We start from the raw sequence: 26088 nt of genomic DNA, 5'->3' as shown, positions 1-26088 counted from the left end.
ATTTGTTCTGTTCCACCAATTACAAAAGTAACTCATGTATGGAAGTAGACTTTCCTTAATATTTACGCAAGTCTCTCCAAAAGTAATTTCTCCTATTTCCATGCAAACTACAACACATGCAAAGTGCACAATAACACTGTTTGACAAAGCAAATTCTCAGCTACAAAACACTATTTTTCATCGTGGTCACCAGCATTAGCTGTGCATTTTCACTCTTGATAAATAAGAGCCTGCATGCCACGCTCATAAAAATCTCCATGACTGCCTGGAACATGGCTTGTCTTTCACATCGTTGTCACCACTGCTGAAATGCACCACCCACCATATCACTGTGCCAACATCCACTGTTTGGTCTCCACAAACATTCAGCAAGTGTTGACGAGTGTCAGTGGGTGCCATTTTTTCCTCATGGAGGAATTCAGTTCCATACTTGTGCTCTGTACGCATTTCCGTCAGACTCCACTCTGTCAGACTACTCCTCTGCTGCCATCTGTCACACAGCAACAATATGTAATGGGATATTGGCAGGAAGGTTCAACCTCTACTTTTATATTGCCAAAATCATAAAATAGGAGGCATTACTTTGTGGCTATCTTTGTCTTTACTAGTTCTGTTTTGTTCTTTTTTCATTGTTCAAAGGTATTTAACTTCATTGTTAGTTCCACAAATTTCCAATAGGCATCAGCTACTGTAGTCTAGTTTCATGATTAAACTATTGGTACGTATGACCATGAGTGTTATTGTGTGTGTGTGTTTGTGTTTTGTTTGTTTTTAAGTGAAGTGTTTCCTTCAGCTCTGTGAAAACTCGTTAAATGCAGCTTGACAGTTCATGCGTACAGTGTTGGAGGGTCAGGATGTACTTGTCAGTAAAATCTGCAGCGAGTTAAGCTTTGAAGATGAACTGAAAAGCAGGCGGGGAAGGTTGCTTTTGTTTTATTTGTAATCGTGATGAATCGAGCTGTATTTTCACATACAAATAGCTGTGCTGCCCCTAGCCATCAAACATTCATGATTGGGTTGCTGCCCAGCTCTGCCACTCCAGTATCAATTGATGAATCAGAGCATTTCTTTGGAAATATGGGCAAGGGGTTGTTTTCCGATTCTTAAATACAGGATTGCATAAGAAAATGATTTTCTGTACTTCCTATGAACAAAATGAAATAGAGGAATAAAATTTGTGTGTGGATGTGAATCAGGTACCTTAAATATAGAAGTGTTCTTACTAAAAACAAACCCAATATTTCATGTAAAAAATCATTTCTTGTATCTCCAACCCAGATGTTGTAGAACTGAATAACATTCTGAAAGGAAGCAAATTTTTGCTCTAGTTTCAATTAACTTGTAACATCTTTTTCTAGGTGGTTTTTAAATGAGTTGGAATCTCAGTAGGTGGTAATGGTTTTTTTTGTACATTTTCCCAGTAGACATTTTGACGCTTATTTAACTGCAGGGCAGTGTTTGCTCTCTGCTTGTAGCACTGATGGTGCTAGGAGGTTGGTGCGGGGAGCCTGTCACTCCCTGTGGGTAGAAGGGAGAACCAGTGAGCACAGACGACTGAGTGAAAAAAGATGCAGTAAACACGACAGTCCCAAGGCTTTATTTTCTAGAAATCTGTCATTTCCTGTGGTCTTGTACGTGAAGCTCAGTTTGCCAGTCTGCTTATCCCTGCACCCATGGCTTTGCAAAGGAAGGCACCTGTTATTTTCCTTCCTGAGTCAATTCAGTTGATTAACTGGGTGGATTTGGTTTTATTACAGGAAGAATAGCTTTTTGCTAAATGAGTGTGCCAGTGCAGCTAATTGAGGAGTCCAATCAGTGCAAGAGTGGGAGGGGGGACCTCTACTGGCAGTGAGCAGCTGAGCTCAGCTGCATGGGAAGGCAACAGCAGGTGAGCAGAAAAAATATTAAGGCCCATTTGGTTGATTATATGCTCTTCTTCCAGAGATAATCTGCAACTCAGGAGTTTTGTGATCAGGGCGGGGCTTCTGAGAAATGGATTTAAGGCACTGGAGAAGCATATGATAATGATTGTAAGAAGCATAATGATAAAGGGGAACGGCTGCTTACGAGGGTGGATGGTGATAGGACAAGGGGGAATGGTTTTAAAATGAGACAGGGGAGGTTTAGGTTAGATGTTAGGAGGAAGTTTTTCACCCAGAGGGTGGTGACGCACTGGAACAGGCTGCCCAAGGAGGTTGTGGATGCCCCATCCCTGGAGGCATTCAAGGCCAGGCTGGATGTGGCTCTGGGCAGCCTGGTCTGGTGGTTGGTGACCCTGCACACAGCAGGGGGTTGAAATGAGGTGGTCATTGTGGTCCTTTTCAACCCAGGCCATTCTATGATAAAGATTGGAGAAGTGTAAGATAAATCAAGTACACAATTTTATTTGGGAAAAGAACGTGTGAGGCACTAGGCTTTGCTTCATAAGGCTCCATGTGCCCATCAAAAACTTTTCATGCAAATGAACAGCAACACCTGCGGATAGATCAGGTTACTCAGAGACTCTTCCAGCCTGGCCATGGAAGTCACATGCTGCAAAACATCGATCTACTGTAAGTTTGTCAGGTCAAGATGGGACCAGAAGAATGAACATATGAATTTCAGAGAAGCTTTTTGAAAGGATCTCTACTGAAGAACAGAGAAATTATCTGCTCCTTGATTCCTATAGTGCTAGTACTTTCAGGTAATTGTATGTGCAGTCTTACCTGGGAAAATAAGTTTCCAGAGTAGCTGAGCTCCATTGAAGTGTAGTTCTACATCTGAATGTTTGCTGCTGCTTAACTGAGATCATTGTGAGCTGGATCATTTTGTCAAGCCTTCAGGAAACTAACCAAAATGTATAATTTTATGCTCAGTTAACAACCTAAAATAGCTAATTATGTAGCTTACAGAAGCAGTAATATCAAAGACAGAAGGAAGGTGAGGCTGTACATGAGCGACTTAATTTCCTTACGCTGTCCTTGTTCTATACCTTTTGCCTTTTCCTGAGAATTTGGAGAAATTGGGTATTTGTGTAACTTTTAGGAGATGCTTGCTGGCCTGTTTTGATGAAAAATATTTAGAACATTTTCTGAACGCAATTTAAAGGCAACCATATTTATGCAAGGGAAGCTATTTAGATAGTTGCTGAAGGATATGCTTGTCTGTGCTGTTCCATGTCGGTATTAATTAAATAACATATTATACATTTTGGCCTTAATTCTTTGGACAGACCATTGGCAATGCAGAGTAGGGTAGTGTCAAACCTGGAATCTCAGTGACAAACATATGAAAACCAGTTTTCTTTCACCTTCATCTTTTTCAAGCTATATAGTATATAATTCTTGTTAAGAACTTTGTGTACACTCAGTTCTTATGTTAGTTCTATAATGGACCTTATTTTTTCCAGTGAAATCATAGAATGCCTTGAGTTCTTGATCCTTGGGATCCCTTCCAAGTCCCAATCCCCCTGTCACAGGCAGGCCCACCAACCTCCAGGTGTGGTGCCAGGCTGCTCTGGGCCCCATCCATCTGGGCCCAACCTGGCCTTGAATACCTCCAGGGACGGGGCATCCAGAGCCTCTCTGGGCAGCCTGTTCCAGCACCTCACCACTCATAGTAAAGAACTTCCCCCTGACATGCAATCTAAACCTTCCTTTCTTCAACTTAAAACCATTTCCCCTTGTCTTGTGACTGTATACCCTTGTAAAAAGTTGATTCTCCTCCTGTTTATAATCCCCTTTTAAATACTGGAAGGTTGCAATGAAGTCACCTCATGGCCTTCTCTTCTCCAAGTTGAAAAGCCCAGCTCCCTCAGCCTGTCTTTGTAGAGGAGGTGCTCCAGCCCTCTGATCATCTTTGTGACCCTCCTCTGGACCCTCTTCAACAGCTCCTCATCTTTCCTGTATTGGGGGCCTCAGACCTGGACACAGTACTCCAGATGGGACCTCATGAGGGCAGAGTAGAGAGGGACAATCACCTCCTTGTCCCTGCAGGCCATCCCTCTTCTGATGGAGCCCAGGACGCCATTGGCCTTCTGAGCCACAAGAGCACATTGCTGGCTCATGTTCAGTTTTTCATCCGTCAGGACCCTCAGGTCCTTCTCTGCAGGGCTGCTCTCAAAGATCTCTCCTTTTGGTCTGTATGGATGCCTGGGATTCCTCCAACCGAAGTGCAAAACCTTGCACTTTGCTGTGTTGAACCTCATCAGGTTCACATGGGCTGCCTTTTGAGTTTGTTGAGGTCCCTCTTGGTTGCAAAACAGGTTCCCTAGTGAAAAACAGGTACGAAACAGATGGGAAAACAAACAAACAAACAAAAAACATTGGAAACACTATAGCTAAAGTAGCTTTTAGGAAATCTATCAGCTGTAGGTAAAAATATAGTTAATAGTACTTACTGAAAGAAAACTGAAGTTGTAATAATTGCAATCTCATCACTGTGCATTTGAAAACGAAAGTATACTGTGAGGGCATGTGCAAGCATTAACATTCCTTGTTCCCTACTGTCATACTGAAATATAATATTACTTTGAGATATAAAGCAATTCCACTTGTTTAATATCTATCAATATCTGTCTGTCCCCACATATCATCATAAATCCAGTAATTATAGTTCAGCTAAGTGAATATTACTTGGCTTTCTGTAGAGACAGTACATTTTTATTTTCTGTTGTGAATACATCATTAACTCTCTTCAGCAACTTAATCAGTGTTTTTATGCTGCTTATTTTTTTTCCTCTGTTAGTTGGGAATAATAATCCCTGGGTTAAATGGGACTTGATTTGTAGTTTTTTTAGTATCTGTTTAAGTATCTGTTTCATTGATTATTATTTTTTTAATCAAATCAAATAATTTGAAAATGTTTCAGTCTTTCTTTTACAGTTTACATATTTTAATGTCATTGTGTTAAGTGTTGCACTCTTTAATTATTTTTGCGAAGAATTTGCAATATTGATTTAATTAGAATTGCACTTGAGTAGAACCTGATTTCAATTAATTGATTTTGAAACGCTTTGGCTTTAAACAGTACTGTGCTAGAGAAATAGGAGAATCTGAATTAAGCCAAAGCAAACAGAGCAGAAATCTCTTATTTTCTCTTACATAGTTTGTCTTGCTAACATGGCTTCTGGAGAAGTGTTTACTTGCTTCAGAATAACTTGAGTGCTAACTAAATTCAGACAGGAAATGTTCCTTATGCTTTGAAAATACGTTCACTCATTGCCAGTGCATGCCATATAGAAGCAATGAAGTTGTTTATCTTTTTGTTGATGTGACCAGTATTAACTACATTCTTCCATTTTTTCTGTAGTTAAAGTACCTCGTAATTTTCGCTTGTTGGAAGAACTTGAAGAAGGGCAGAAGGGAGTAGGTGATGGTACAGTAAGCTGGGGCCTTGAAGATGATGAAGATATGACACTCACCAGGTGGACAGGCATGATTATTGGGCCACCGAGGGTAAGCGTGACAATAAAATGTTGCAAGCACTACAAAATGCCAACTGGAAAAGGTTACTCCCTACATTGTAAGGGAATTAGTTGAAAGGTGGTGTAAAATTCATTGAAGGTTGTAGTTGTAGTTGAAATACTGTATATTCACATTAGAAGTCATCATTTTCTGGCATGTTAGTGTTTTCAGTCCAGCCTCCAGTCTAGTACATGTTTCTGCAACTGTTTAAGCCAGTTGTGTTTTTACACTTTCTACTGAGTTAGAAATATACTTAGTCAGTATTTCCATCATTACTGCCCATAAATGTACAGTGACAATGCAGTAAACAGGGTAAATTTCTTTCCAAGGTTTAAGTATGTGCCTAGCAGTTTTAGTTCTGTAGCAAAGATTTATCAGATAGTCTTTTAGTATTACAATTTATGCAGTCTTCTTGAATCGGTGCTAAAGAACAAGCAGTTGTTAGTTACTTCTAATAGGATAAAGTTTATAAATAATAATAGGAAAAAAAATCAAATCCTTCTGACCTTTTAATTTCTATGAAATATCATCTGTTCTGAAAGCCTGCAAGAGATGTAATCATCCCTGATGTGAGTATCAGCCTTATCTGGTATGAGTGGACACATCTTCACCTAACATGTAACTTTTGTGCAAGCTTGCTAATGAGTTAATATGATACAAAGGATCACCGTTCAGGACTTTAAATGAGTTTACTTCCAGTAGCTCTAAGTTAGCACATCTTTCACTGCTAACACGAGTATACTGTCTTGTGCCTCCTTTGGTGCTGGAGGGCTTATTGACTTATCCAAGACAAGAACTGAGATCAGAATTTGACCTCAGTGAAGATAATGAGTTCCAGAGTTACATTCAGTGTAATTCAAGCTCCTTTTGGAAGTCAATTAGCTGTAGCATGCAGCAGTCTGTTTAGAATATCTGCGTAATTGTATGGAGCTCCTGAGACTTGGATATGTTTGAGACAGGACCAATTTAAAATACAAATGTAACACGGGTATGCCTGGATACTAGGTTCTGTGGAGTCACAGTATTCAAATCTGTTCAGAAGAAAATTTGTTATAGTTTCCAGAACTGTCTGGCTGATTTCTGGTTTCACCTAAAGCAGATTCTTAATGCACCTTTGAAGGAAGTGATTATTATGTAGGAGGCTAAAGGATTTTACTAAAAACAGAACAAACCTCTGAGATGCAGTTTACATTCTAGTCAAATTATATTGTTTATTTTTCTTTCTTTCTGACTTTCTATGTAAAAGAGTGCAAGCAAGTAATATTCTGAACCATGTTAGAGACTTGCAGTCTTGCTTAGAGTAGAAAGAATTTCAGTATGTGGAGACCGCGGATAGTAAAAGCCACCAGCTCTCAAACCAGGATGGTACCTCAATGAAAAGAGCTGCACATCCAGTTTTGGTGTTTGTAGAAGATGGGTGTTTTTGGAATTGGTTGAGTTAGGTAGAGACTGTGCAGCTTGGCTGAGCACAGGGAAAGTTGCTAATACTTCCCACAGCATGAAGTTCTTCATATACCAGTCTCTGGAGCTGTGCAAGGAATTGCTTATCAATGTTTTCTTACTTGATTTGCAAGGTGAACCAACAAGGAAAGGGGAGGAGAAATTTGTTTTGAATGAAAGGAAACATTTTTCTGACCATGGAAAAATGCTTTTGAGACTCTTGGGGGAGCTGGTCATGGACCTTTAACTTACAGTTAAGCATCAATTGGAAAAGCATAGCAAAATTGAAAAGCTGCCTGGATTGGAATGAGGGAATGTGAATGAGTGCCATTCTCAGGAATTTTCAGAGTTGTGAGTAATGGTTGTGCATTTTGGCCTGTTTCTACAACTGACAGCATTCTTCTCTGAAACGTGGTAGCACATATATTATCTGTAGCAGGACAAGATTAGTTTTTTGGGCTTCCTGCTTGTAGTGGCTAATAACAGTAGAAAATCTTTTTTTTTAATTTATTTTTATTTTTTTTTGTAGAAAGGTATCCTGCTTCCTTTTGTTTCTTTCTGACCCAGTTGTTGGTTTATCTGTAGCTTCTTGAAATTACAGGAAATGGTTAGGATCCTTCAGTGGCTGCCATTTACTTGGACACCAAGTGAACTTTTGACAATTTGACATTGAAGTCGATTCTTCTACTTGGAGTGAGTGACAGCTGGCTGATGCAGAACAGCCTGCAGATGGTACTTTTTGAAAGTTTGGCAGCATCTTTTTGCTGCAGGTTCATATTAGCAGTAGGCGTTGTGTAGGAGCTGGGTTTATATTCTTTTTGGAGTGCAGACACTTGTGCATCAGTGACCAGTGGAGATGCTGATGCTTTTTATCATGCATGTCCTACTTGACAAGAAAAAAAAAGTTTGAATTGTGTTTATTTTTGATTGGATTTTCTCAAGATATACTTAGAAACAAATAAGAATGAACTGTTAATGAACTCTTCCACAGTCGTTTTGGAGAGGTGTCTTCTGCAAAGGTGCTGTCACCTAATTGCACTGCCTGAAATTAATAAATGCTTTGGTAAACCAATCTTTAAAGGGCCATTTCTTGATTTCATTCCTCTCTGAAATGTTTACTTGCTTAAAAATTCTCAGCAATGGGAGTCTTGGAAATTTTCTGGAGTGCTACTTACTTCTAGAATATGTATTTTTATTTTTCATCTTCTTTTTTGTTTGGTTATTCTCACCTTTATCTTTCCCTGTTCCCTTTTTGTTTTCTCTAAAGATTATTTTCTTCCCTTAGCTCCCTGCTGTGCTAAAAGTGCTTTGGCAATGCAAATGGAGTAAATGTGAATTAAAATAAAATTATTCTGTTAAAATCTTTTGTATGGTACTGTCAATAAGTAGTATAATTTATAGAAACTCATCAGCTAACCAACGTAACCAAAACAGTGGGATATCAGTTACTAATCCAATACTATCAAGGAGTACATAATCATAATAAATTTAATTATTTTGTATTTCTTTGTCTTTATTCCTCTTGCCTTTGCTTTCTGTTATTTTCTGAATATTCAGCTTTCAGTAAGATGCATTAGTCTGTCTTTTTGCTTTCTAGACAAACTATGAAAACAGAATATACAGTCTGAAAGTAGAGTGTGGACCTAAATATCCAGAAGCACCTCCTACAGTTAGATTTGTAACTAAAATTAATATGAATGGAATAAATAATTCCAATGGAATGGTAAGTTGAAATGGTAAGACCAACAATATTGTTAATCTGTACTATAAACTATTTATATCCCAGATGAGGATTTTGCATGTTGGAAGGAGTTTTCCTATTTAAATTGTACAGTATGAAGTACTTGGTTTAAATGAAATTTTGGTTGCCTATTGCACACATTTAAATCTTAAGGTGTTTACAGTATTTTAGTGGCTCTCAGTGGCTTGTTAGTGAGAGAGGCATTATTTATAATACTGAAACTCTTGTTTCTCTGAAATAAAATCAAAGGTTTTAATTTTGCACTGGAAAAAAAATGTTTAAGCCATATATTTTCCATGGATTGATCTTACAAAAATGACATTAGATTCTGTCCTAACAGGAATGCTGTACTAAAGACCATTTTTTGTTTAGTTAGTAAAGTTTGTTTTAGTATCCAAACTTTATCTGATATTTCCATTAATTACAAATGGAAATGTTTCTGCCTGAATCGTATTGTGGATGAACTGATGTGTTTAAATGCCTATTTTCTTTATAGTGGATTTATTCAGATCTGAGATTATTTTTAAGCTTCAGTCTTAAGGTCTTTTAATATAGGTAGTAACCACTTTCATATTAAAGATCCATTTGCAGTGAATTACATTCTTAGCAGTGTGTTTGAGCTGTGGTGAGTCTTAAAAGTATACTGATCATCCAAAGCCAGTGAACTAACACCTCAGCAATAGTTCAAAGGGGATTTGAAATTTCTTCCTGCATAGTCAACAACCCAACTCTATCTGAAGATCTTACTAAAATTGCTGTCTACAAACCAGCTGTTGCTCTTTATTCCAGCTGTAGCTTATAATCTCAGTATTTGTATTTATTAAGAGGTTGTGACCAGCCAAAGCTGCCAATCTGGAATGCAGTAGAGCTTTTGGTATGTTTATAATACTATTTTCATATGTCCCCCTTGTAACATGTATTGTTCTGAATCAGTGAAGAAGTATGTTGTCATTAATTCATCTGTGCATGCCTGAGAATATAGCTGCTGGTTTCCAGAAGCGAAATTTCAGGCCTGCAGAGCCTAAAAGCTTGTGTTTACTGAGCCCATCTGCTTGGAGCTTGTGTTTGGAGAAGTCTGGACTCCCTCAGCCTGATGAGAAAGGGGCTGAATATTGGGACCGGAAGTTTGACGGGTGGTTTTAAAAGCACTGATAAAATTCAGTCGTTACTATAGGAAAATCTGATTCTAATTCATTTGTAAGCTTGCAGCAAAAGTTCATTCTTACCCCCAGTGGTTCTAGCAGATAGAATACATTATGAAGGATTTGCTGTGCAGATGCTTAACTGTACGTGTTTCGTGGATTTCAGTAGGAATAGGTTGTACTTTTAACATAAACCGTTCGCAGCACTAACGGATTTAAAACTCACTAAGTGATTTTTTTGATGTACCCTTTGTCTTGATTTCTTGTGTTTTTAACTTGTTTTGCCGTTGTTCTCACTAAAATTGTGCCAGACCTCCTAAAGTGGAGGCACGTTTTGCAGTTGAGAGCACAGAACTGGAATTCTGACGGAGAGCTGAGTTTGGCTTTGCTCCAACCTAGTTTTTCATTTTTGGTTAAGCCACTTATCTGTGGTGTATTCTGTGTGGATAGAAATGTCACGTTTCTGGAGAAGTTGTACACAAAGAGTGTACGAGATATAGAGGCAGTTCACTTGTGCTGAACAGATTCTTTTCTAGTGGAAAGGGTAAGAATAAGAAGCCATTCTATCTAAACATGAGGGGATATTTCACTGTGTGAGTGATAGACTGGCACAGACACAAAACCCAGAGGCTTTGTGGTCTCCTCCTTGGAGATTTTCATATGCCACCTGGGCACTTTGCTCTGGGCTGGGGTTGAGTCAGGTGGACCCAAAGGTCTCTTCCTAAGAGTAGGATAACTTTATATTTTGTTAGTTCCAAATTCAAAAAAACTAGACAAATCTTGGTTTTCATTTTCAATCTTCTAAGCATGCGTTTCAAAAATAGGGGTTTAAGTAAAAACTTTTGTTTATAGTGTGAGTATGGATGATAGTATATGCATACTCTAAAAGCTGTTTAGCTTTTCATTAAAGCTTCTTTTTAAACATTAGTGAAAGTTTGGTGTTTTTTTTTTTTTTCAGAACCAGGTGTTATTTAGAAATTCTAAAGCAATTCTGATCATAATAGAGGTCTCTTTGCAGTAGTTCTGTGCATGTATGTTCCAGCTTGCTGCAAAATACTGGAAAGCAAAATAAATGTATGTATGTTTAATGGATGAAAGTATTATTCTGTTGCCTGAGCCATAAGCTCAGATTCTTTTTCTTCTAAAACGTGCTCCAGCTTCTTTGGAACAGTTCATGTTTCTGCTTCCTATTTTATTTCCTTGTTTCTCTGAAGCTGCTCTCTCACTGATTCTTTCATATAATAGATCATAAGTGGTTTGCTGCATACTTTGAATGATTGAAGATGACAGTGTTTTGTCTTCAAAGAAGCTCTGCTGTCTATATTTCTGCAGCCTCTTTGTTCACTCATGGCCGTCTTTTGATCACGTTGCTTGTAGATGTCATGAAAAATATTGATGACTTGCAGAATAGAAACCCAAGATAAACAGCACCAGAAGTGTTGCCATGGCAATATTATAGTAATACTCAAAACATTTTTGGCAGTGTTAAAGTATACAAAATAATTATGCCAGTAATTGCTCGAGGTAGAGTCCCCAGCATGAGCTTCAAGGATAATAATTCCTTTTGAGTTAAGTGTGAAAGGTGGAGGGGAGTGATGGATGTGTACTGGAGTTGATGTTAGTGTAAGAAAGCTAGTTTTAAACTGCTTCTATGTTTTCCGTTAAAGTGCAGTTATGCGTGTTGAGTTTATTCTTACTGACAGTTGGAATATTTTGACTTCCAGTTGGATTGTTTTGGGAAGGAACTTTTGCTTGTGAGTGAATTTTCTATCAGCAGCATAACTTCAGAGACATTGTAGGAAAGGAGAGGGCTGCTTTAAGAGTATTTTGTATAAGAAGGCCTAACTTAGGTTCATTGAATCACCCTTGGAAATTGCATTTCTTATTTGCAAGCTTTAGCATGTGGTTTTCTGCTTTTCAGTTTGCCTGTGGAGCTACTGAGTTTGCACACAGGACTGGGGTACTAATTTCAGAAAAGCTAGTCTGAGTACTTATGGCTGGACAAAATGCTTTTCTGTGCTAATGGTCATTGTTGTACAACTGTATTTAAATTATTGTTCTTAATGCTGTGGAGTGTTTTTGTTTTTGTTTTTAATTTTGTATCCTGTATTGATGAAATGCAGGTTGTGTTCTGGCATGCTATTTATTTTCACATGGTCTTTTGGAGATGTCTAATTTTTGAGCCTGTGAGAGTTTTTTTTAGCAGCCTGTCTTGCAGGATTTGCATCACAAAAACTTACAGCTGGAAATCCTTGTTACTTATAAATTCACTTGGGCCTCTGTCAACTATAATTCCGTCAAATGCTGTCCAGTTACTGCTTTGAGTGTGTTTATTGTAAACTAAGCAGTTTGCTTCTGCTTTAAGTTCTCCGAAAGTTACTGAGAAAATTATAAATACCCAATACTTGGCAACATTTTAGAAAATTATTTGGTTTGATTCCAGTAATTTAGTGAAATAACGTACATAATTTCTCCTTTTTTTTAAAGTTATGTTTACAGTTGTGTACCCCAGAAAAAAAATAGTCCTCAGATTGCAGTTTTCAGCCCTATTAGCTTTTATGCCATCCAGAAACTTCTTCCTCTTATATATAACAGATGCATCCTTCAATATTACTTAGATGCTCTTGTGTGATTTGAATGTTACATAGTTTGTGTCAGCCTTCCAAATATCTTAGCATTGTTCTTCATAAAGTGAATTTACTGCACACTGTCTAAATGGGAAATACATTCTGCAGTGCAATTCCTGAACCAAAATCTTCACTGCTGTAAAATGTCATCAGTAAGTCGGTGACTTGCAAAAAGAGCCTTGAGATAAACAGCAACAAAATGTTATGTTGCAGCAGTCTTTACTCAGAAAGCATTCATAACTTTACGACAGAGTTTACAGTCTGTGAGCTACTATTACAAATTCCCAGCCAAAAAGAAAAGCTGAAGAAGCTTACTTCGGAGTGATCCCTTCTCGTATTCCAGCACAGCTAGTATGTAGAACTGCATTGCTTAAACATCAGTGATGACTGATCACTAAGTGCTGCAACTGAGGCTGAGTGCAAACTTGAGATAGACTATAAAGGTGAAGTTGTGGAGAATCAAGGAAAAGGAAGATAGTTTGGGAGCAGAACTGCAAGGCTGAAGGCAGATGTTCACCGGAGGAGTCCCAGAACAACTGCCTTTCCATCTACTTTTTGCTAACTTGGTCCTTATCTGAACAGATACTAAGTTTTCTCTTTCAAACCTACTGAAAGCTAAACCTGCCTTTCTCTTCTTACTCACATTGGCTTACTGGTTGTCTTCTAAAGCCACCAGTTGTTGATTACTGCATAATTACCACGAGCCTCCAATGTGTGCATTTTTCCTGCATTTCTGTTCCAGCTGTTGTCTGGTCCTTGGCCTCATTTACCTTTACTTCTTTTCCGTAGTTTTTCTTGGGGAGATGACTGGTTTTCAGGGAGATTATTGATGTGATTTCTCCTCAGCTACTGAGGGTGTTGTATTTCAGGCCAACATGGAAGTTGTTTAAATTACACGTCTGTCAAAGGGCACAGACCAGAGCAGTCGGGGAGTACTCATATTTTGTTGTATTTCTCTGAATAGAAGAGGATAGTAGGTAAGCTGCAGAGAAGTATTAGCAAGTGATAAGTGTGTATACATGTGTAGGGAAAAAGGACTTCTTAATCACCTGCAACAAAATGCAAAGTGAACATATGATCTGGCAGTCATTTCATCTGTTACTGAGGTTTTGCTGCTTTTATCTACCACACTAAACCAAATACTTGTGTCAGAAGAAGAGTGCAGGAACTACCATGATGGTCTGACTGGTGATTTAGTGGGTAGCAGCCCTGCCCGTGTCAGGGGTTAGGGTTAAAGATCGCCTAGTTTTAGGGTGATCTTAGGGTGATGTAGTTTTAACCCATGTTGGGGTTAAAACTAGGTGATCTTTAAGGTCTCTTCCAACCCAAGCCTTCCTAGGATTCTAGGACTATAGTGTTACTTTGAAAACTTTTCTGTGTAAACTCATACACTTACTGGTTACTTCAAACTGCCATGACCTTGATGCATAAGATAACTTTCCTTTTGATCTCCTTTCTTAATTATTACAAACATTTATAAATTATGTATTAATTTTACTGCCTTTTATACTGTGGTTTGATGATGTGAGGTCTTTTGCAGCGGTGCTGGCTATATAAGGAGCTCAGACTCTAGGCAGAACGTTCTTTGTACAAAGAGAAGTGCTGAGCTGTGAATCGGATCAAGGATCCTGCCCTCTATCACTTCGCATCACAAAGAAGGCCTACAAACATTTCACGGCTCATCTGAAATGCTGATACACAGTAGCACTGCTACGGGGAAAAAGTGCCTAGTGAGAGGGAGAATTTTCTTGAGTTCTTATTGCTACCTACACCAGCATGCTGTTAAGCTTTGGCATCAGTTTCCTCTTACCAAAAGGTTTAGCCTCATCTTCTGGTGTTCTGAAAATAGCCTCAACAATCTAGAAAGAAAATGCTTCTGCTAGAATTCTTTCTAAGGACAGTGAAGTTTTTTTGTTTTTTGCTTTTTGTTCTAATGAGAAGGAGAAAAGAAGCTTCATGATGCTTTATACAGCCTAAATTATAAATCGGTGACTTTTCAGCACTTTTATAGCCTCATGGCCTACCTGCATTACTGTGGCAATGGAACTCAGGATTGTGCAGTTGCCTATTCTTGCCCTTGGGTCTCCTTTGCCATCCACAGCTTTGGGCTCCCTAAGATCTTCTTAGGATGCTCTGTGCAGCCTGAGTGGACAGGACATACCTGCTGCCAAAACAGGCTGATTTTCATTTGTTGACTTGTGCTTGCCTATTGAAACCTCTCTGTGTTGTGATTGTGTAAGTTATCTCACAGGTTTAATAAATGAATAGGGAAAGTCCACATGTAAGTAATCTTCACAGCTCCATTAAATGATTTACTGCAAGAACAATGTGAAGAACTAATAAATGGCTCAACATCATGAATCAAGTAATTCAGGCCATTTCTTAGCATATGTACTGATACTTGGTATATCAGAAGCACCACATAATATCAGTATGGAATAATCACAAACTGATACTTGAAACAAGTATTCCTTAAGAGAGGTATTTGCAAACACTTGTGTGTCAGTGTTTTCCTCAGCTCTTTAAAAACCCAAGTGTATGTATTTAATATATACTTAATGAAGGTGATTTTTTTGAGTCATTTGAAACAAATTGGTAGAACTGAATTTTGTGAGGTATGGTTCCAGTTTAGCAGTGAACTGTTTGCTGACTTCTTCTCCACTCACCCCATCCTTTTTGTTCTCACTGATGTTAATATCAGCACAGGTGGAGGGATCCACCTGCATGGGTTTTATTGCAGAATCTGTATCTGTGCAAATGTATGTTTATTTTCCTAAAAACTGTGTTATGAACACAGTTCATAAAGTGGGGACTTTATGCCACAGAGAAATTGTCAGAGAATGTTTTGACTCTTTCTTAGGAGCATTAGGTCAATAGCAGTAATTCATACATAGGTTTTTTTAAATTATTATTTCATTATAACTTACAACTTTCTCTTCTCTTTGCAGGTGGATGCACGGAGCATACCAGTGTTAGCAAAATGGCAAAATTCTTATAGCATTAAAGTTGTACTTCAAGAGCTAAGACGTCTAATGATGTCCAAAGAAAATATGAAGCTTCCACAACCTCCAGAAGGACAAACTTACAACAATTAATTTTAGCTGATTCTCAAACTTCTGTCTTAAAACAACAACCTTCTACTCATGTTAATGTCTTGATTAAATCTCACAATGCAAACACCCACACATTAAAAGAATTTCAGCTGGTATACATGACCTGGACATTTGTAAGAATATATATAATATATGTATGCCCAATATGTTTTCAGGCACTGGGAGAAAAAGGCAGCACAATTATTTTTTTCTCTTACCAAGGCACTGTCATTTAAGCATAAGCCTGGAATAGCCTAAAATTGGAATTCAGGTTTTACAAGATGAAAGCATGACAGGAAGTGTCAGATTGCTGTGGAATAATATATGTTTCTGAAAATAATCTCTTGAGAAGGCAAAATATAAATGGCATGCTTTATCCATCTTGCTTAGTAAAAGAGCTGCAGTTAAAATTTGTTTTAAAGTAGCAGGTACAGTGAATACCGTTGCTCATCTTGTTTAATTTTGCAAGGGTGTGGGTACCGACTACTAGTAGTGTCACAAAGTATGTTCAGGATTGTTTTGATACCTGTATTTATAAAATGGGGGGATTAATTTCTGTTAAGCAGCTCCTGTGTGTTACATGTATTGGACATGGCAAATATTTGTTTACAGTCTTTGTTCTAATAAACCATGCATTTAAGTTTTAGTGAAACAAAGGAAATGTATGGATATGTGATTGAGATTAAAGTTAGTCTTAAAATGTAAATAAAATGTGGAAAGTGTCTGAGGCTGTGCCATTTCTATAACAGTGATGTATTATATGTACAGTAACTTGCAGAAGTAGTGGAAAGCCAAACATAATATTGCTGCTGGTTTTACATGCACCTTCTATTCTTACATTTTGTATGCTTAGTTTACTTTAGAGGTCAAGGTATTTCTTTTGCTGCAGAGTAACGTCTGTCATCTCTGCTGCCACTTCTTTATACAAACTTGCACTGTGCATGTAAAGAAAAACAAAAAACCAAACAGCCTCCCCTCCTCAAACCAAAAGCAAATATCTCATCTATCAGATCCCCCTACGCCTCCCCTCCAGAATCTTTTGAGAAATGAGCACAACTTTCAAGTGACTTACTTGACCTCTGAGCAGTTTTCAGACCGCACTTCTGAAGTCTCTCAGGTCTCTGTCGTGCTTTGGCAGTTATTACCTCGATTCATGCATTCTTGCATCTTTCTTTCTTTTATGTTTCTTTCCTTTTTTTCTTGTCCCACCTTTGCTACTTCTCAAACACACACAAAAACAATCTTCTGGAAGCTTTAATAAAAAACCCACACGTACCACAGATCATCATATCTCCATCTGCTTTTCATGTATTGTGTTTCTCACTGTCCTTCTACTTAGAATGCCTGTTGCCTCTTAAAAATGTTGGTCTGTGTTTTCAATATTTTTTTTTTTTTTCTGCTGAGATCGTTGGTTTGGGTTCTGTTACTGATTTCTCATAAGAAAGTAAGCTAGCAGTGTCCTGTTGGAAATGAGATCCCTCTTGGAAAATGTAAGTGTTTGTTTATTGTGGTGAGAACATTTAACAGTGGGAATAAGCTGACTATTTGCATTCAAGGTTTTATTCTTTCAAAAAAGTGAATTTAATCAAAAGCCATCAACAGCCAGGTAACTTTGTTTGATATGCCTTTGCCAGTCTCACATGTAAAGAACCTCTAAAAGCAATAAACTAGACGTTCTTTGCTTTCAATTGAGAAATTTAATTTTTTTAATACTTTTTATTTTTTACAGATTTGGCACTTCTAGAATTAGTGGAACTATAGCTGCCAGCTACCTCTTGTCTGTATTTATATGACGTGTCATTTGTGACAGTTTGGTGGTTTGGTTGAAGTGCACTGCAATGTTTTCCTACTTGATTTTCATTTGAATGACTTTGATGCCATTAAATCCTCTTTTCTTACACTGACATTGGTATCTATAATCAGTTACAATAATGGATTCATGCAGTTCTGAGATGTGAATTTTGGGGAAAATTGCAGCATAAACTCAAGAGAGTGAGAAATGCTCAGACTATTTACGTGGTTTAAGAAACTGTCTTATTGGCAGCATGAAAAATGGTCTGGTTGATCACTTGGTCATATCTGATACAAGATCATCCTGCATCATCAAGTTTTCACCCTTGTCTGTACTTGATCGGTTTGTATCTGTACTAATCTGCGTATCCAACTCTAAGCAGACACACTTTGCATAGGAAAAAACAATGGTGGCAAGAGCTGACCTGAACTCTGACACCAGGGTGTGAGGTGACTGAAACATACTCCTGGAGTGGTCTTATGTGTCTTGGATTTCCCTTTTGCTCACAGTGGTACAAGACTGTATGCAGCTCCTTATGGAATGTTACAATGTTTTTGACTACTGCAAGAAGTTGAAAGCCTTCCCTAAGCTGTTCTATTACTTGTGGAAGATTTTAGTGCACAGCTGCTTACTCTTCTCTGGAAGGGTTGCATTGTTTTGCAAATATCTGTGTCTGATCAGCATTTGCCCTGCAATTTGTTTTATCATGTTGTGTTTCTTTTTGATAACTTAATTTCCGTGCCAGCATTTCAAATTTCCTCTCCTTAATTTGTGTGATGTTCATTGGGCAGGATCTGTACGTGCTGTTGTTAGCAAATGTCTGACTTTTTTTTCCCCTCAAAACTGCATTTGCATGTCTTGCGAAGTAGAGCACCATTTTCAGCCAGTTGTGTGAGGAACAAAGCTCAGAATCTAAATACAGCAACTGTTCTTCAAAGTGCATGTGAAAATTCTTCATTTGCTAGTGGTCCTGAACCAGCTTTTAAAACATTGCTCTGAAACTGCTGAAGTTCTTGTGTGCTGCTTTTTCAAGGGAGGGGCGAGTTCACTGTGACATAGAGGAGTAAAACAAAAGGTGGTTTCTTGTTTTTAACCTTAAGATATAACGAGCAATCCTATGGAAACATCCACATTAGTAATAACGTGCCTTACCCATCTGTAGTGAAGTACATGAAGGTGGCAAGGTGTGCTCCTTGATGGCACGGATCTTTCCAAAAGCATCTTGAGAATACTTGATAGCTGGCAAGGCAGAGCTACTGTGGAATAAATGCGTCATCCACGCTCCTCCAAAATGCTATTGTACAGTGGATACCTAAAGGAAATTGCCAGCATGTCTTCTGATTTGATCAACCATAATAATAAACATTTAGGCAATTGTTTGTATTGCATGGTTACTTTTAAATATATGGTGAGTTTGTGGGGACGTATTTCCTACGTAGTAGTTTGTGGGGCCATAATTCAGGGTTTAACACCTATTACAGTTCTCTTCCCCTATGTTTTGATGCAGGAGGATGGTGGAGCAGCTTGCCTGGTAGGGGTCCTGTGGCACAGGCAGGGTGTCTGACTACTGCTTGCTTTTATTCTGGCCTCTGCTTTCTGGAAATGCAGCTGTTGTGCCCCTGGAGTGGTTCTTGCTGGGAAAGGAGGTGTTGAGCTAATTCTGTATGGTTTGCTGTAACATTTTTTTTTCTTCAGAAGACCCGCTTTGGCACTGGAGTTATTCCCTGAAACAGTGTATTGTGCTCTTACAGTGGCCTTAAAAATAACTTTAAAAGTACAGAAGAACAGGTTTCACTATCTGACAACAGCTTCCATAGGACTGAGTGCTCCATTCAGTGTTTAAAACAGCAGATTTCTATGTTACCTGGGTGTTAATGCTGTCTGCAATGCTTTGTTGCTGTTGTTTTTCCACTAAATTGATCCGTACCTTCTGCTCAATTGATGAACAGTTGTAAGGATGTACAGTAAATTCCATTCCATGAGTGTTGTATACCAGCACTCAAGTAGCATTCCCACATTCAAGTAGCTTGATGTTTTTCTGTTTACCATTTTGAAATAGTGATAAATATTAAAAGCTTTCTATTATTTATACTAGTGCTAAATGACATGAATGGGTAACGTCATGGGTGATGTTGAGATAGTGCACAATTAACCAGATGGCTCTGTTCCTTTTAGGTTTTGGTATGCAAAACTTGCCATAGTAGAGAACTGTAAACAAGAGCATGGAAGTCGTGATACTGAGATTCTAGGTTAATCAGAGTGATTGGTGATCAGTGCTCCTAAGGTGAAACGTATATGTGTGATTAATTCAGTCAGTACTATTAAAGAGGAAAAGTCTGTGTTAAATCCTTGTTGCATTTGCCAAAATATTGGATGAATTGCTGGTAACCCTGATTCCCACCTATTCTGGCCTACTGTTTCTTCATGTTTGTTGTTTGCTGGATGGAAGCTTCAAGAAAATACGTGATTCCAGATCATCTGGGTGCTGTGGGGCACTTGGAGCTATGGGACCTTCCACTGGTGATAAATCTTGAAAATAACACCTTGCCACAGCATTGCCATTTCAGGATTCATGGAGGTGATCACAGTCATCTTATTTTGCATCTTCTCAGACTTCTGTCTCATGTAATTTTTTCTGTATGAAGATTCACAAATAAAATGTATGATCTCTTATGGTAGAATTAACCTGTAACGATGGATTTGTTGCAGTCTTATCTGACAGTATTTCAAACTGTGTCCTTACAATCAGCATCAAGTATCATTGCATTTAGAGCAAAGTTCTGCTGAGTGCGATGTTTTCGCTCCTTAAGTGCTGTAACTTGAAGTACTGAAATAATGTGAATTCAAAATATATAGTCCTCATGTTTCTGGTTAGCGATGGTTTTAATATTGCCATTCAATGACTACGATAAGTGTTTGCTTCCTTGAGTTGTCATTCAAATTAAGCATTGAGTGTTTAAAGCCTTTGTCACCTTGGTTAGCAGTGTCATGGTTATGATTTTTAGAGTGGGATGCTTAAAACACAACACTGCTTTGGAAACTTCTCATTTCTGTTTTCAATCTGCTAAAATAACAATAATAATAAAATCGAAACTGCTTGTGTTCCTTGAAGCAGCAACTATTTCTTCCTGGCATTTCAAAAACACATTTTATCTGTTAGGAATTTTTGTGCTATTCAGTCTAACAATGTTAATTATTTATCTCTAATATTTTACTGTATTTATGATTTGATGATTCTGTAGTATTTGTGTAATAATCAGTATTAAATCAGATGCCTACAAACACATGCACCCCTTTGCTTGACAGATGCAGAAATCACATCCCCTGCTTGAATGAGCCTGTAGCTGAAGACAAAGAAACAAGAGAGTGAAGGAATTCTTGTAATTGAAATATGCCATTCAGAAATGCTTGATTCTATGCTGCAGAAAACTGAGGGCTGATGAAATGTTTGCTCAGTTTTCATACGCTTGCTTCTACTCAGTGGAAATTACACTGTGTAGTTACCCAGATACACAGATAAGGGGTTGCTTCTTCCTAAGCCAGAGTGTTTTAGTGTGGTTTTTGCTGTGAGTTGTAGTGTAGCTGCTTTTTGTGTAATAGCTGGGATTTGTTTGATGTCTGTGCTATTTAAAGACAAGTGGTAGAATTCTGGGAGGTATTACATTCATGCTGTATTGCTAATGCTGTTCAGAGAGCAGTGGCAATGAGTGGAAAACCTGAGCAGTGGGCACAGCCTGGGTTTTCTGCTCTCGTGTTTTGGAATTTTGTCTTCCAGCACTGAGAAATGTACTTCATCAGTACATCAGGCTGTACTGCAGCCAGGCTAAAATCTGAGCCATTGAAGCTCTTGGTTAAGCAGGGATATCCTTGGGTGATGTTTGCAGATGAGCGCTGGAGGTAGAAAGCAGTGCAATCTTTATGCACACTTGTCAGGGCTGATAATAAGCCCTCCAGTGTACCTTGCACAGGAAAGATGAAAGCTCATGTTCAGCGTTGATGTGTTAACTGTGCTCCCCTGTGCACACAGTGACAGCCAAAACACATAGGTTTGGGGTCCAATTCTGATGGGGTCTTTAGGCAGTAAGTATTTCTAGCACAGGAATTTCTGGTACAGAATGCTTTTACAGCCCCACTGATAATCTATAGTTGCTGCCTTCCTCTAAGTGTTCTGAAAACAACTATTTTTCTGTATCCAGGAGGAATATGTCTTCAAGTTTCTTTGTGGAAACAATAAATGAATGTCCAATGAATGTCTGTGTGCATTTTGCAAGGCCACAGCTGTCTTCTATGGAGGTGTCACTGGGACACAGACATGCTTTGCTTTCCTGCAGGCTCACATCTGTGCTGGTTTCTGGACACTGTTCATTTGTGCACTGCTTCTCTGGAGTTCATGAAATGTCCTTTGAAGAAGCAAGTGTACTGGTGGATTTAAGTGAACTAGAGAGCGGGGAAAAAACTCGGGGCTGATATTTGAAAACCCATTCTTAAGTCTGTTTTGTTTTTTAAAATTTGAATGCACGAGAGCATGCCTGTGAAATCTGTCAGCACAACTGAGGAACTGCTGCAGAGATCAGGATTGATCACCTGATTTGTATAATACACATATACCTGCTTGATCCAACAGAAAGTGACTAGAAAGTGACGTCATATAAGTGCCCGTATCTCAGAAGTAAATGGCGTGATGAAGAGCTCTCACCACTTCCTAGTCACTAACTGACAACCAGGAGCTATTTATGTTTCATCACTACTTCAGATGAGACCTTTCCAAACTGACCCATGTGCCAGCAACTGGGGAGCAGCAGCAGCCGTCTGCTCTCCTCTCCCTGTAACCAAAAACACACTGTGGAGGTGGCAAACATTGCAGCATGTAACAGGTTTCTATTTACAGTAAATATGCGACCTGCAACAAGTCTTCTGCTTTCAACTGCCAACCTGCAAACTTCCTGATGTACAAGACCCAAATTGCAGCAAGTCAGGTAGGCAATTTTTTAATTTGTTTTCATCCTATTTTTTTAGTGTGAATGATACAGCAATATAGGGCTTTTAAATTTTTTTTTATTATGCGATTATATATTGGGTCAAGATCTCCAGACAGCTCGAAGCACCGCATGTGATCATATCTTTAAAACAATTAAAGCCCTATCACTGTCATGTGAACATTCCATGAGGAACAGGTGCAATAGTCTTGTTACTGTGGACTGCTTTAAGGTCTCTCTGCTGTGAGTGACTCCTTCACCAGTGAGCTCCAGCTCGGACAGGTTCTCGTTGTGTTGAAGGTGCTGGGCCTGTGCATAGCCACAGCAAACCAACCCCAAACACAAACAAGTCCATCTCTGTGTCACAGCCACCCCATCCTCATGGGGTTTTTCTTTCAGTCTCAAGGTAGCTGATAGTTGGCTCACATCATTCTCGACATCTAAAAGGTTTTGGAAGACACGTCATGTCACTTTTTTCCTATACAAGACACATGGATGATGGCGAAGAGGGAATGTTGATGGCAGAAGATCATGGCCCTGATCTGATTCATCCTCAGGATTTTAGGGGGCAATGTGGCATCAACAGAAGTAATTTAGCCTATTATGACTGTGAAGAGAGAGAACAGCCAGTGCCCCATGAAAGTTTGGATTATTTGCCTTCACACAGTGGAGTTTATAAGAAGTGGCTACAAGAGAAAACATACGGGTAAATTTATTTTATATATATTATTTTATAGCCTCTAAACTTTAGGAAATTTGGCCAACTCAGGGAGGTGCCTCCTAGCAGAAGGAAAACATTATGTGGAAAACATTTTGATAGAAAGGAGGGGGGCAAGTGGCAAGCAACCTTTGTTTAAAATTGTTTTTTGAGTGTTTATCCCTTTTCTCTTGACAAATTATTGAATATAAGGAAAAGAAGTTACAACTCACTGTATACAATTTTAAGAGACTTTGCAGAGGTTTGTGGAATGTTCTCTTACTGAGACTTTTCTTGAAATTTGCTGTCTCTTAGTGTAGTATGCAAGAAATATGGCATTTGAATCTAAATTGGGTGGCTTTAGTTCTAAATGACTAAACTAACAAGAGTTATTGTCAGTACATAATTAGAGATATCTGATACAAAAGATGCAAACTAGAAATAAAAATTCATGTATATTTGCATAATAAAAGCTGTGTCATTGCATTAATTGCAGAAGAAGACAACAGTAATTTATTTTAAGTAAACTCTGACTGCACTACTGAATGCTTAATTATTGATATTCATAAAAGAGTTTTGAGATGGCATCAGACAATCAGCATCTGGAAGGCAGATTGCATTGCAGCTTATACACAAAAGCAAGCAAAGAAAAATCAATGATGCTTGTTATCCAAATGTCTTTCACCTGAAGTTAGTGTACTGTGAGCATGGGCTTTTGTGATACACGGTGGGAGAAACAGCCTCTTGCTCATGCACTCATGATTAATAATCAGAAGATCCTGAAAGTGGAACTTGTATACACAAGTATGAGAAGTGCAGCAAATGGTCTTTTGTGGAAGGCTGAGAAATAACTGTGTTCTGCTTCTAGAAAAGAGTGGGATCGATGGCTGCTGATGGGGCTAATTGGAACAGCAGTGGGGATGCTGGGGTTTTTGACTCATCAGATAGTTGATTCTCTCTTCAAATTGAAATGGGACCTGGTGGAAAGTTACCTGAAGGTAAGCAAAAGAAAGATCGACCTCCTCTGTACTCATTTGTTGGAAAAACCACATGAAGATTTAACTGACTAGAGGTTCTGCCTGTCTAGATGGGTGTAGATGTCAGATATCCTGTGGTTCTTTGTGTGGACATGTTCCTTTTCTCCAGCTGACCTTCAATTGCAGTTTAATATCTGGTGGCTTTCTTAGAAGATTGATGAAGGTAGTTTTTATAGTCTTGTGGTCTTCCTTGCGACAAGGAAGGAGCATGTGCTATGTCATGTATTGTCATGTCATGTATGCCAAAGAGAAGGGATTAGGTTTCGCTTAAGACACTTTGTAAGTATGGCATTCAGCTATCAGCTTCCTCGGTCAGGTGCATTAAGAATACTAAGCAAACTGAAGGAGGAAAATGAAATACAGGGAATTTGAACATAAGCAAAAGCTTTTTTCATTATTTTGTGATCAAGCCCTGGGAAAACATTGTTGAGAGAAACCGTGGATTCTCCATCCTTGGAGACTTGAAATCTGACTGCACATAGCCCTGACTAATTGGATTTAGGGCTGAACCTACTTTGAGTCTCTGTCTGGACTAGCTGATCTCCAGAGGTGCCTTCTAATCCATTCTGTGAAATTAGGATAATGGACAATCAAGATCATGCCGCCAGTTGCTGAAAGACAAGTCTCAATTTCTTGTCAGAAATGCAAGTGAAAACTTTTCCTGTGGATGAGATGGAGGCTGAATATATCTAAGGGAATATCCAATAAATGGGCAGGTTTAAGTTTTATATGAGGAAAGCATATGCAATGCTCTTGAAATCCTACTTCCCCATATATTTCATATACAAACTAATTATATGTTTATAAAATATATTGAACAATGGATGAATACACATATATACATGCATATGAGTATGTGTACTTATATACATACTTGTGTGTGTATATGTGCGCTGAGGTATAACTAAATTTATAGCACAGTCTAACTCCAGGGCACAACCACAACACACAGTGCTGGCCAGTTGTATCATAACTTCTGTTGTATTGTATTAAACTAACATAGAGGACAGCAGGTAAGTTCTCCCAGGCTTTGAAAGCAGCACAAATGTTTAACTTTCCCACTCACCTCCTTCAGCTGCAGATGAGCAAGGCTCATCACTGTGCTTTCCTGTTTTGGCTGTGCTGCATTATAGGCTATCAAAAGCATTGGTATGAGATGTTGACGGAAAGCCTGCGGCTACCTGCTGTAATATTGCAAACTCTGAAATGCAAGTTTGTGTTTCACCTGCACACACAGTGAATCTCAACCCAGTGCTGTGGAAAGAGACAAAGCATGTGGGAGCTGTGGAGCAGTGGAAACAGTATGGCTGCAGTCAGCCCAAGCACAAACAAATAAACCAAAAACCCACGGAGACTGACAGGCAATTTTAAATGTGAGGAGGCATGGTATAAGAGATGTTTCTTTTGTTAAAATGGAACAAGAAGAGTTTCCTTAGAAGTACTCTGTTTATTCATAAGAGCTGCAAATTCATGAAGGTAATGACCTTGGAGCCTCAATTCAAGAGCACATCTCCTGAGGGCTCCATTTAGTGATTTCTTGTGCATATTCTTAAAGTCCCTTTCCTCTTGTTCCCAAAAGGGCCTTGCTAAGTAACAATGCATCCCTTACAGCGTTTGCAGAGATGGACAAAATAGCCCAGAACAAAATCACGACTTGGCACGTTGGCCTTTAGCTTACTGTTGTGTCAGTCCTTATAAAGAAACTGCACTACTTTTACTTTGTTGTTTTTTTTCCCCTGCACATTCTATCTGCAGATGATTACAAAACAGGGTGTATAGCCAGTACACAGGTGCTGAAGTAACCATCTCTTTGTAAACTGGGCAGGATGGCAACTTCCACCTGGTGTGGGTGTGTGTGCTGGGTCCTGGGCTGGCCATGGTCCTCGTGTCCTCAAGCTTGGTGCTGGTGAGTGCTGTCTTTTGTGCAAAGAGCCCGCAGTGCTGCAGTAACCCAAATCTCACGTTCTTCCAAATATTGTTTAATTAAGTATTTTGTATATATTTATGTAAAATCTCTCTTACAACCCAACTGGGGAGGCTGTTTTTGGCCTTCAGCCTAAGGCTAAATTCTGCTGCTCGTAAGTTGTGTAGAACTGTCTG

General features: G+C 38.7%; 2 protein-coding genes across 5 annotated transcripts in view; both read left to right on the top strand.

The window, feature by feature from the left end:
- The window catches only part of UBE2V2 (ubiquitin conjugating enzyme E2 V2), a 30317-nt gene extending 13143 nt beyond the window's left edge, over positions 1–17174 (top strand). For 2 of the 4 annotated variants that reach the window (XM_048939323.1, XM_048939326.1), the window contains exons 2-4: positions 5290–5435; positions 8482–8607; positions 15343–17174. In XM_048939323.1, the coding sequence (XP_048795280.1) occupies positions 5290–5435; positions 8482–8607; positions 15343–15489 (419 nt within the window). In that variant the 3' untranslated portion in view covers positions 15490–17174. Of the gene's footprint in view, positions 1–1757; positions 1889–5289; positions 5436–8481; positions 8608–15342 lie in introns of all 4 variants that reach the window. The other 2 variants (XM_048939325.1, XM_048939327.1) reach the window with 2 other exon arrangements.
- Positions 17175–22574: 5400 nt separating this feature from the next.
- Positions 22575–26088, top strand: part of LOC125690719 (H(+)/Cl(-) exchange transporter 6-like) — a 75390-nt gene continuing 71876 nt past the window's right edge. The window contains exons 1-3 of the mRNA XM_048939386.1: positions 22575–22960; positions 23820–23949; positions 25814–25894. Coding sequence (XP_048795343.1) covers positions 22719–22960; positions 23820–23949; positions 25814–25894 — 453 coding nt within the window. The 5' untranslated portion in view covers positions 22575–22718. The remainder of the gene's footprint in view (positions 22961–23819; positions 23950–25813; positions 25895–26088) is intronic.

This window comes from Lagopus muta, chromosome 3 (genome assembly GCF_023343835.1).
Source record: "Lagopus muta isolate bLagMut1 chromosome 3, bLagMut1 primary, whole genome shotgun sequence".
Classification (NCBI taxonomy): domain Eukaryota; kingdom Metazoa; phylum Chordata; class Aves; order Galliformes; family Phasianidae; genus Lagopus; species Lagopus muta.
Note: the sequence above shows the minus strand (reverse complement) of the source record. Positions and strands in the feature narration are given on the sequence as shown.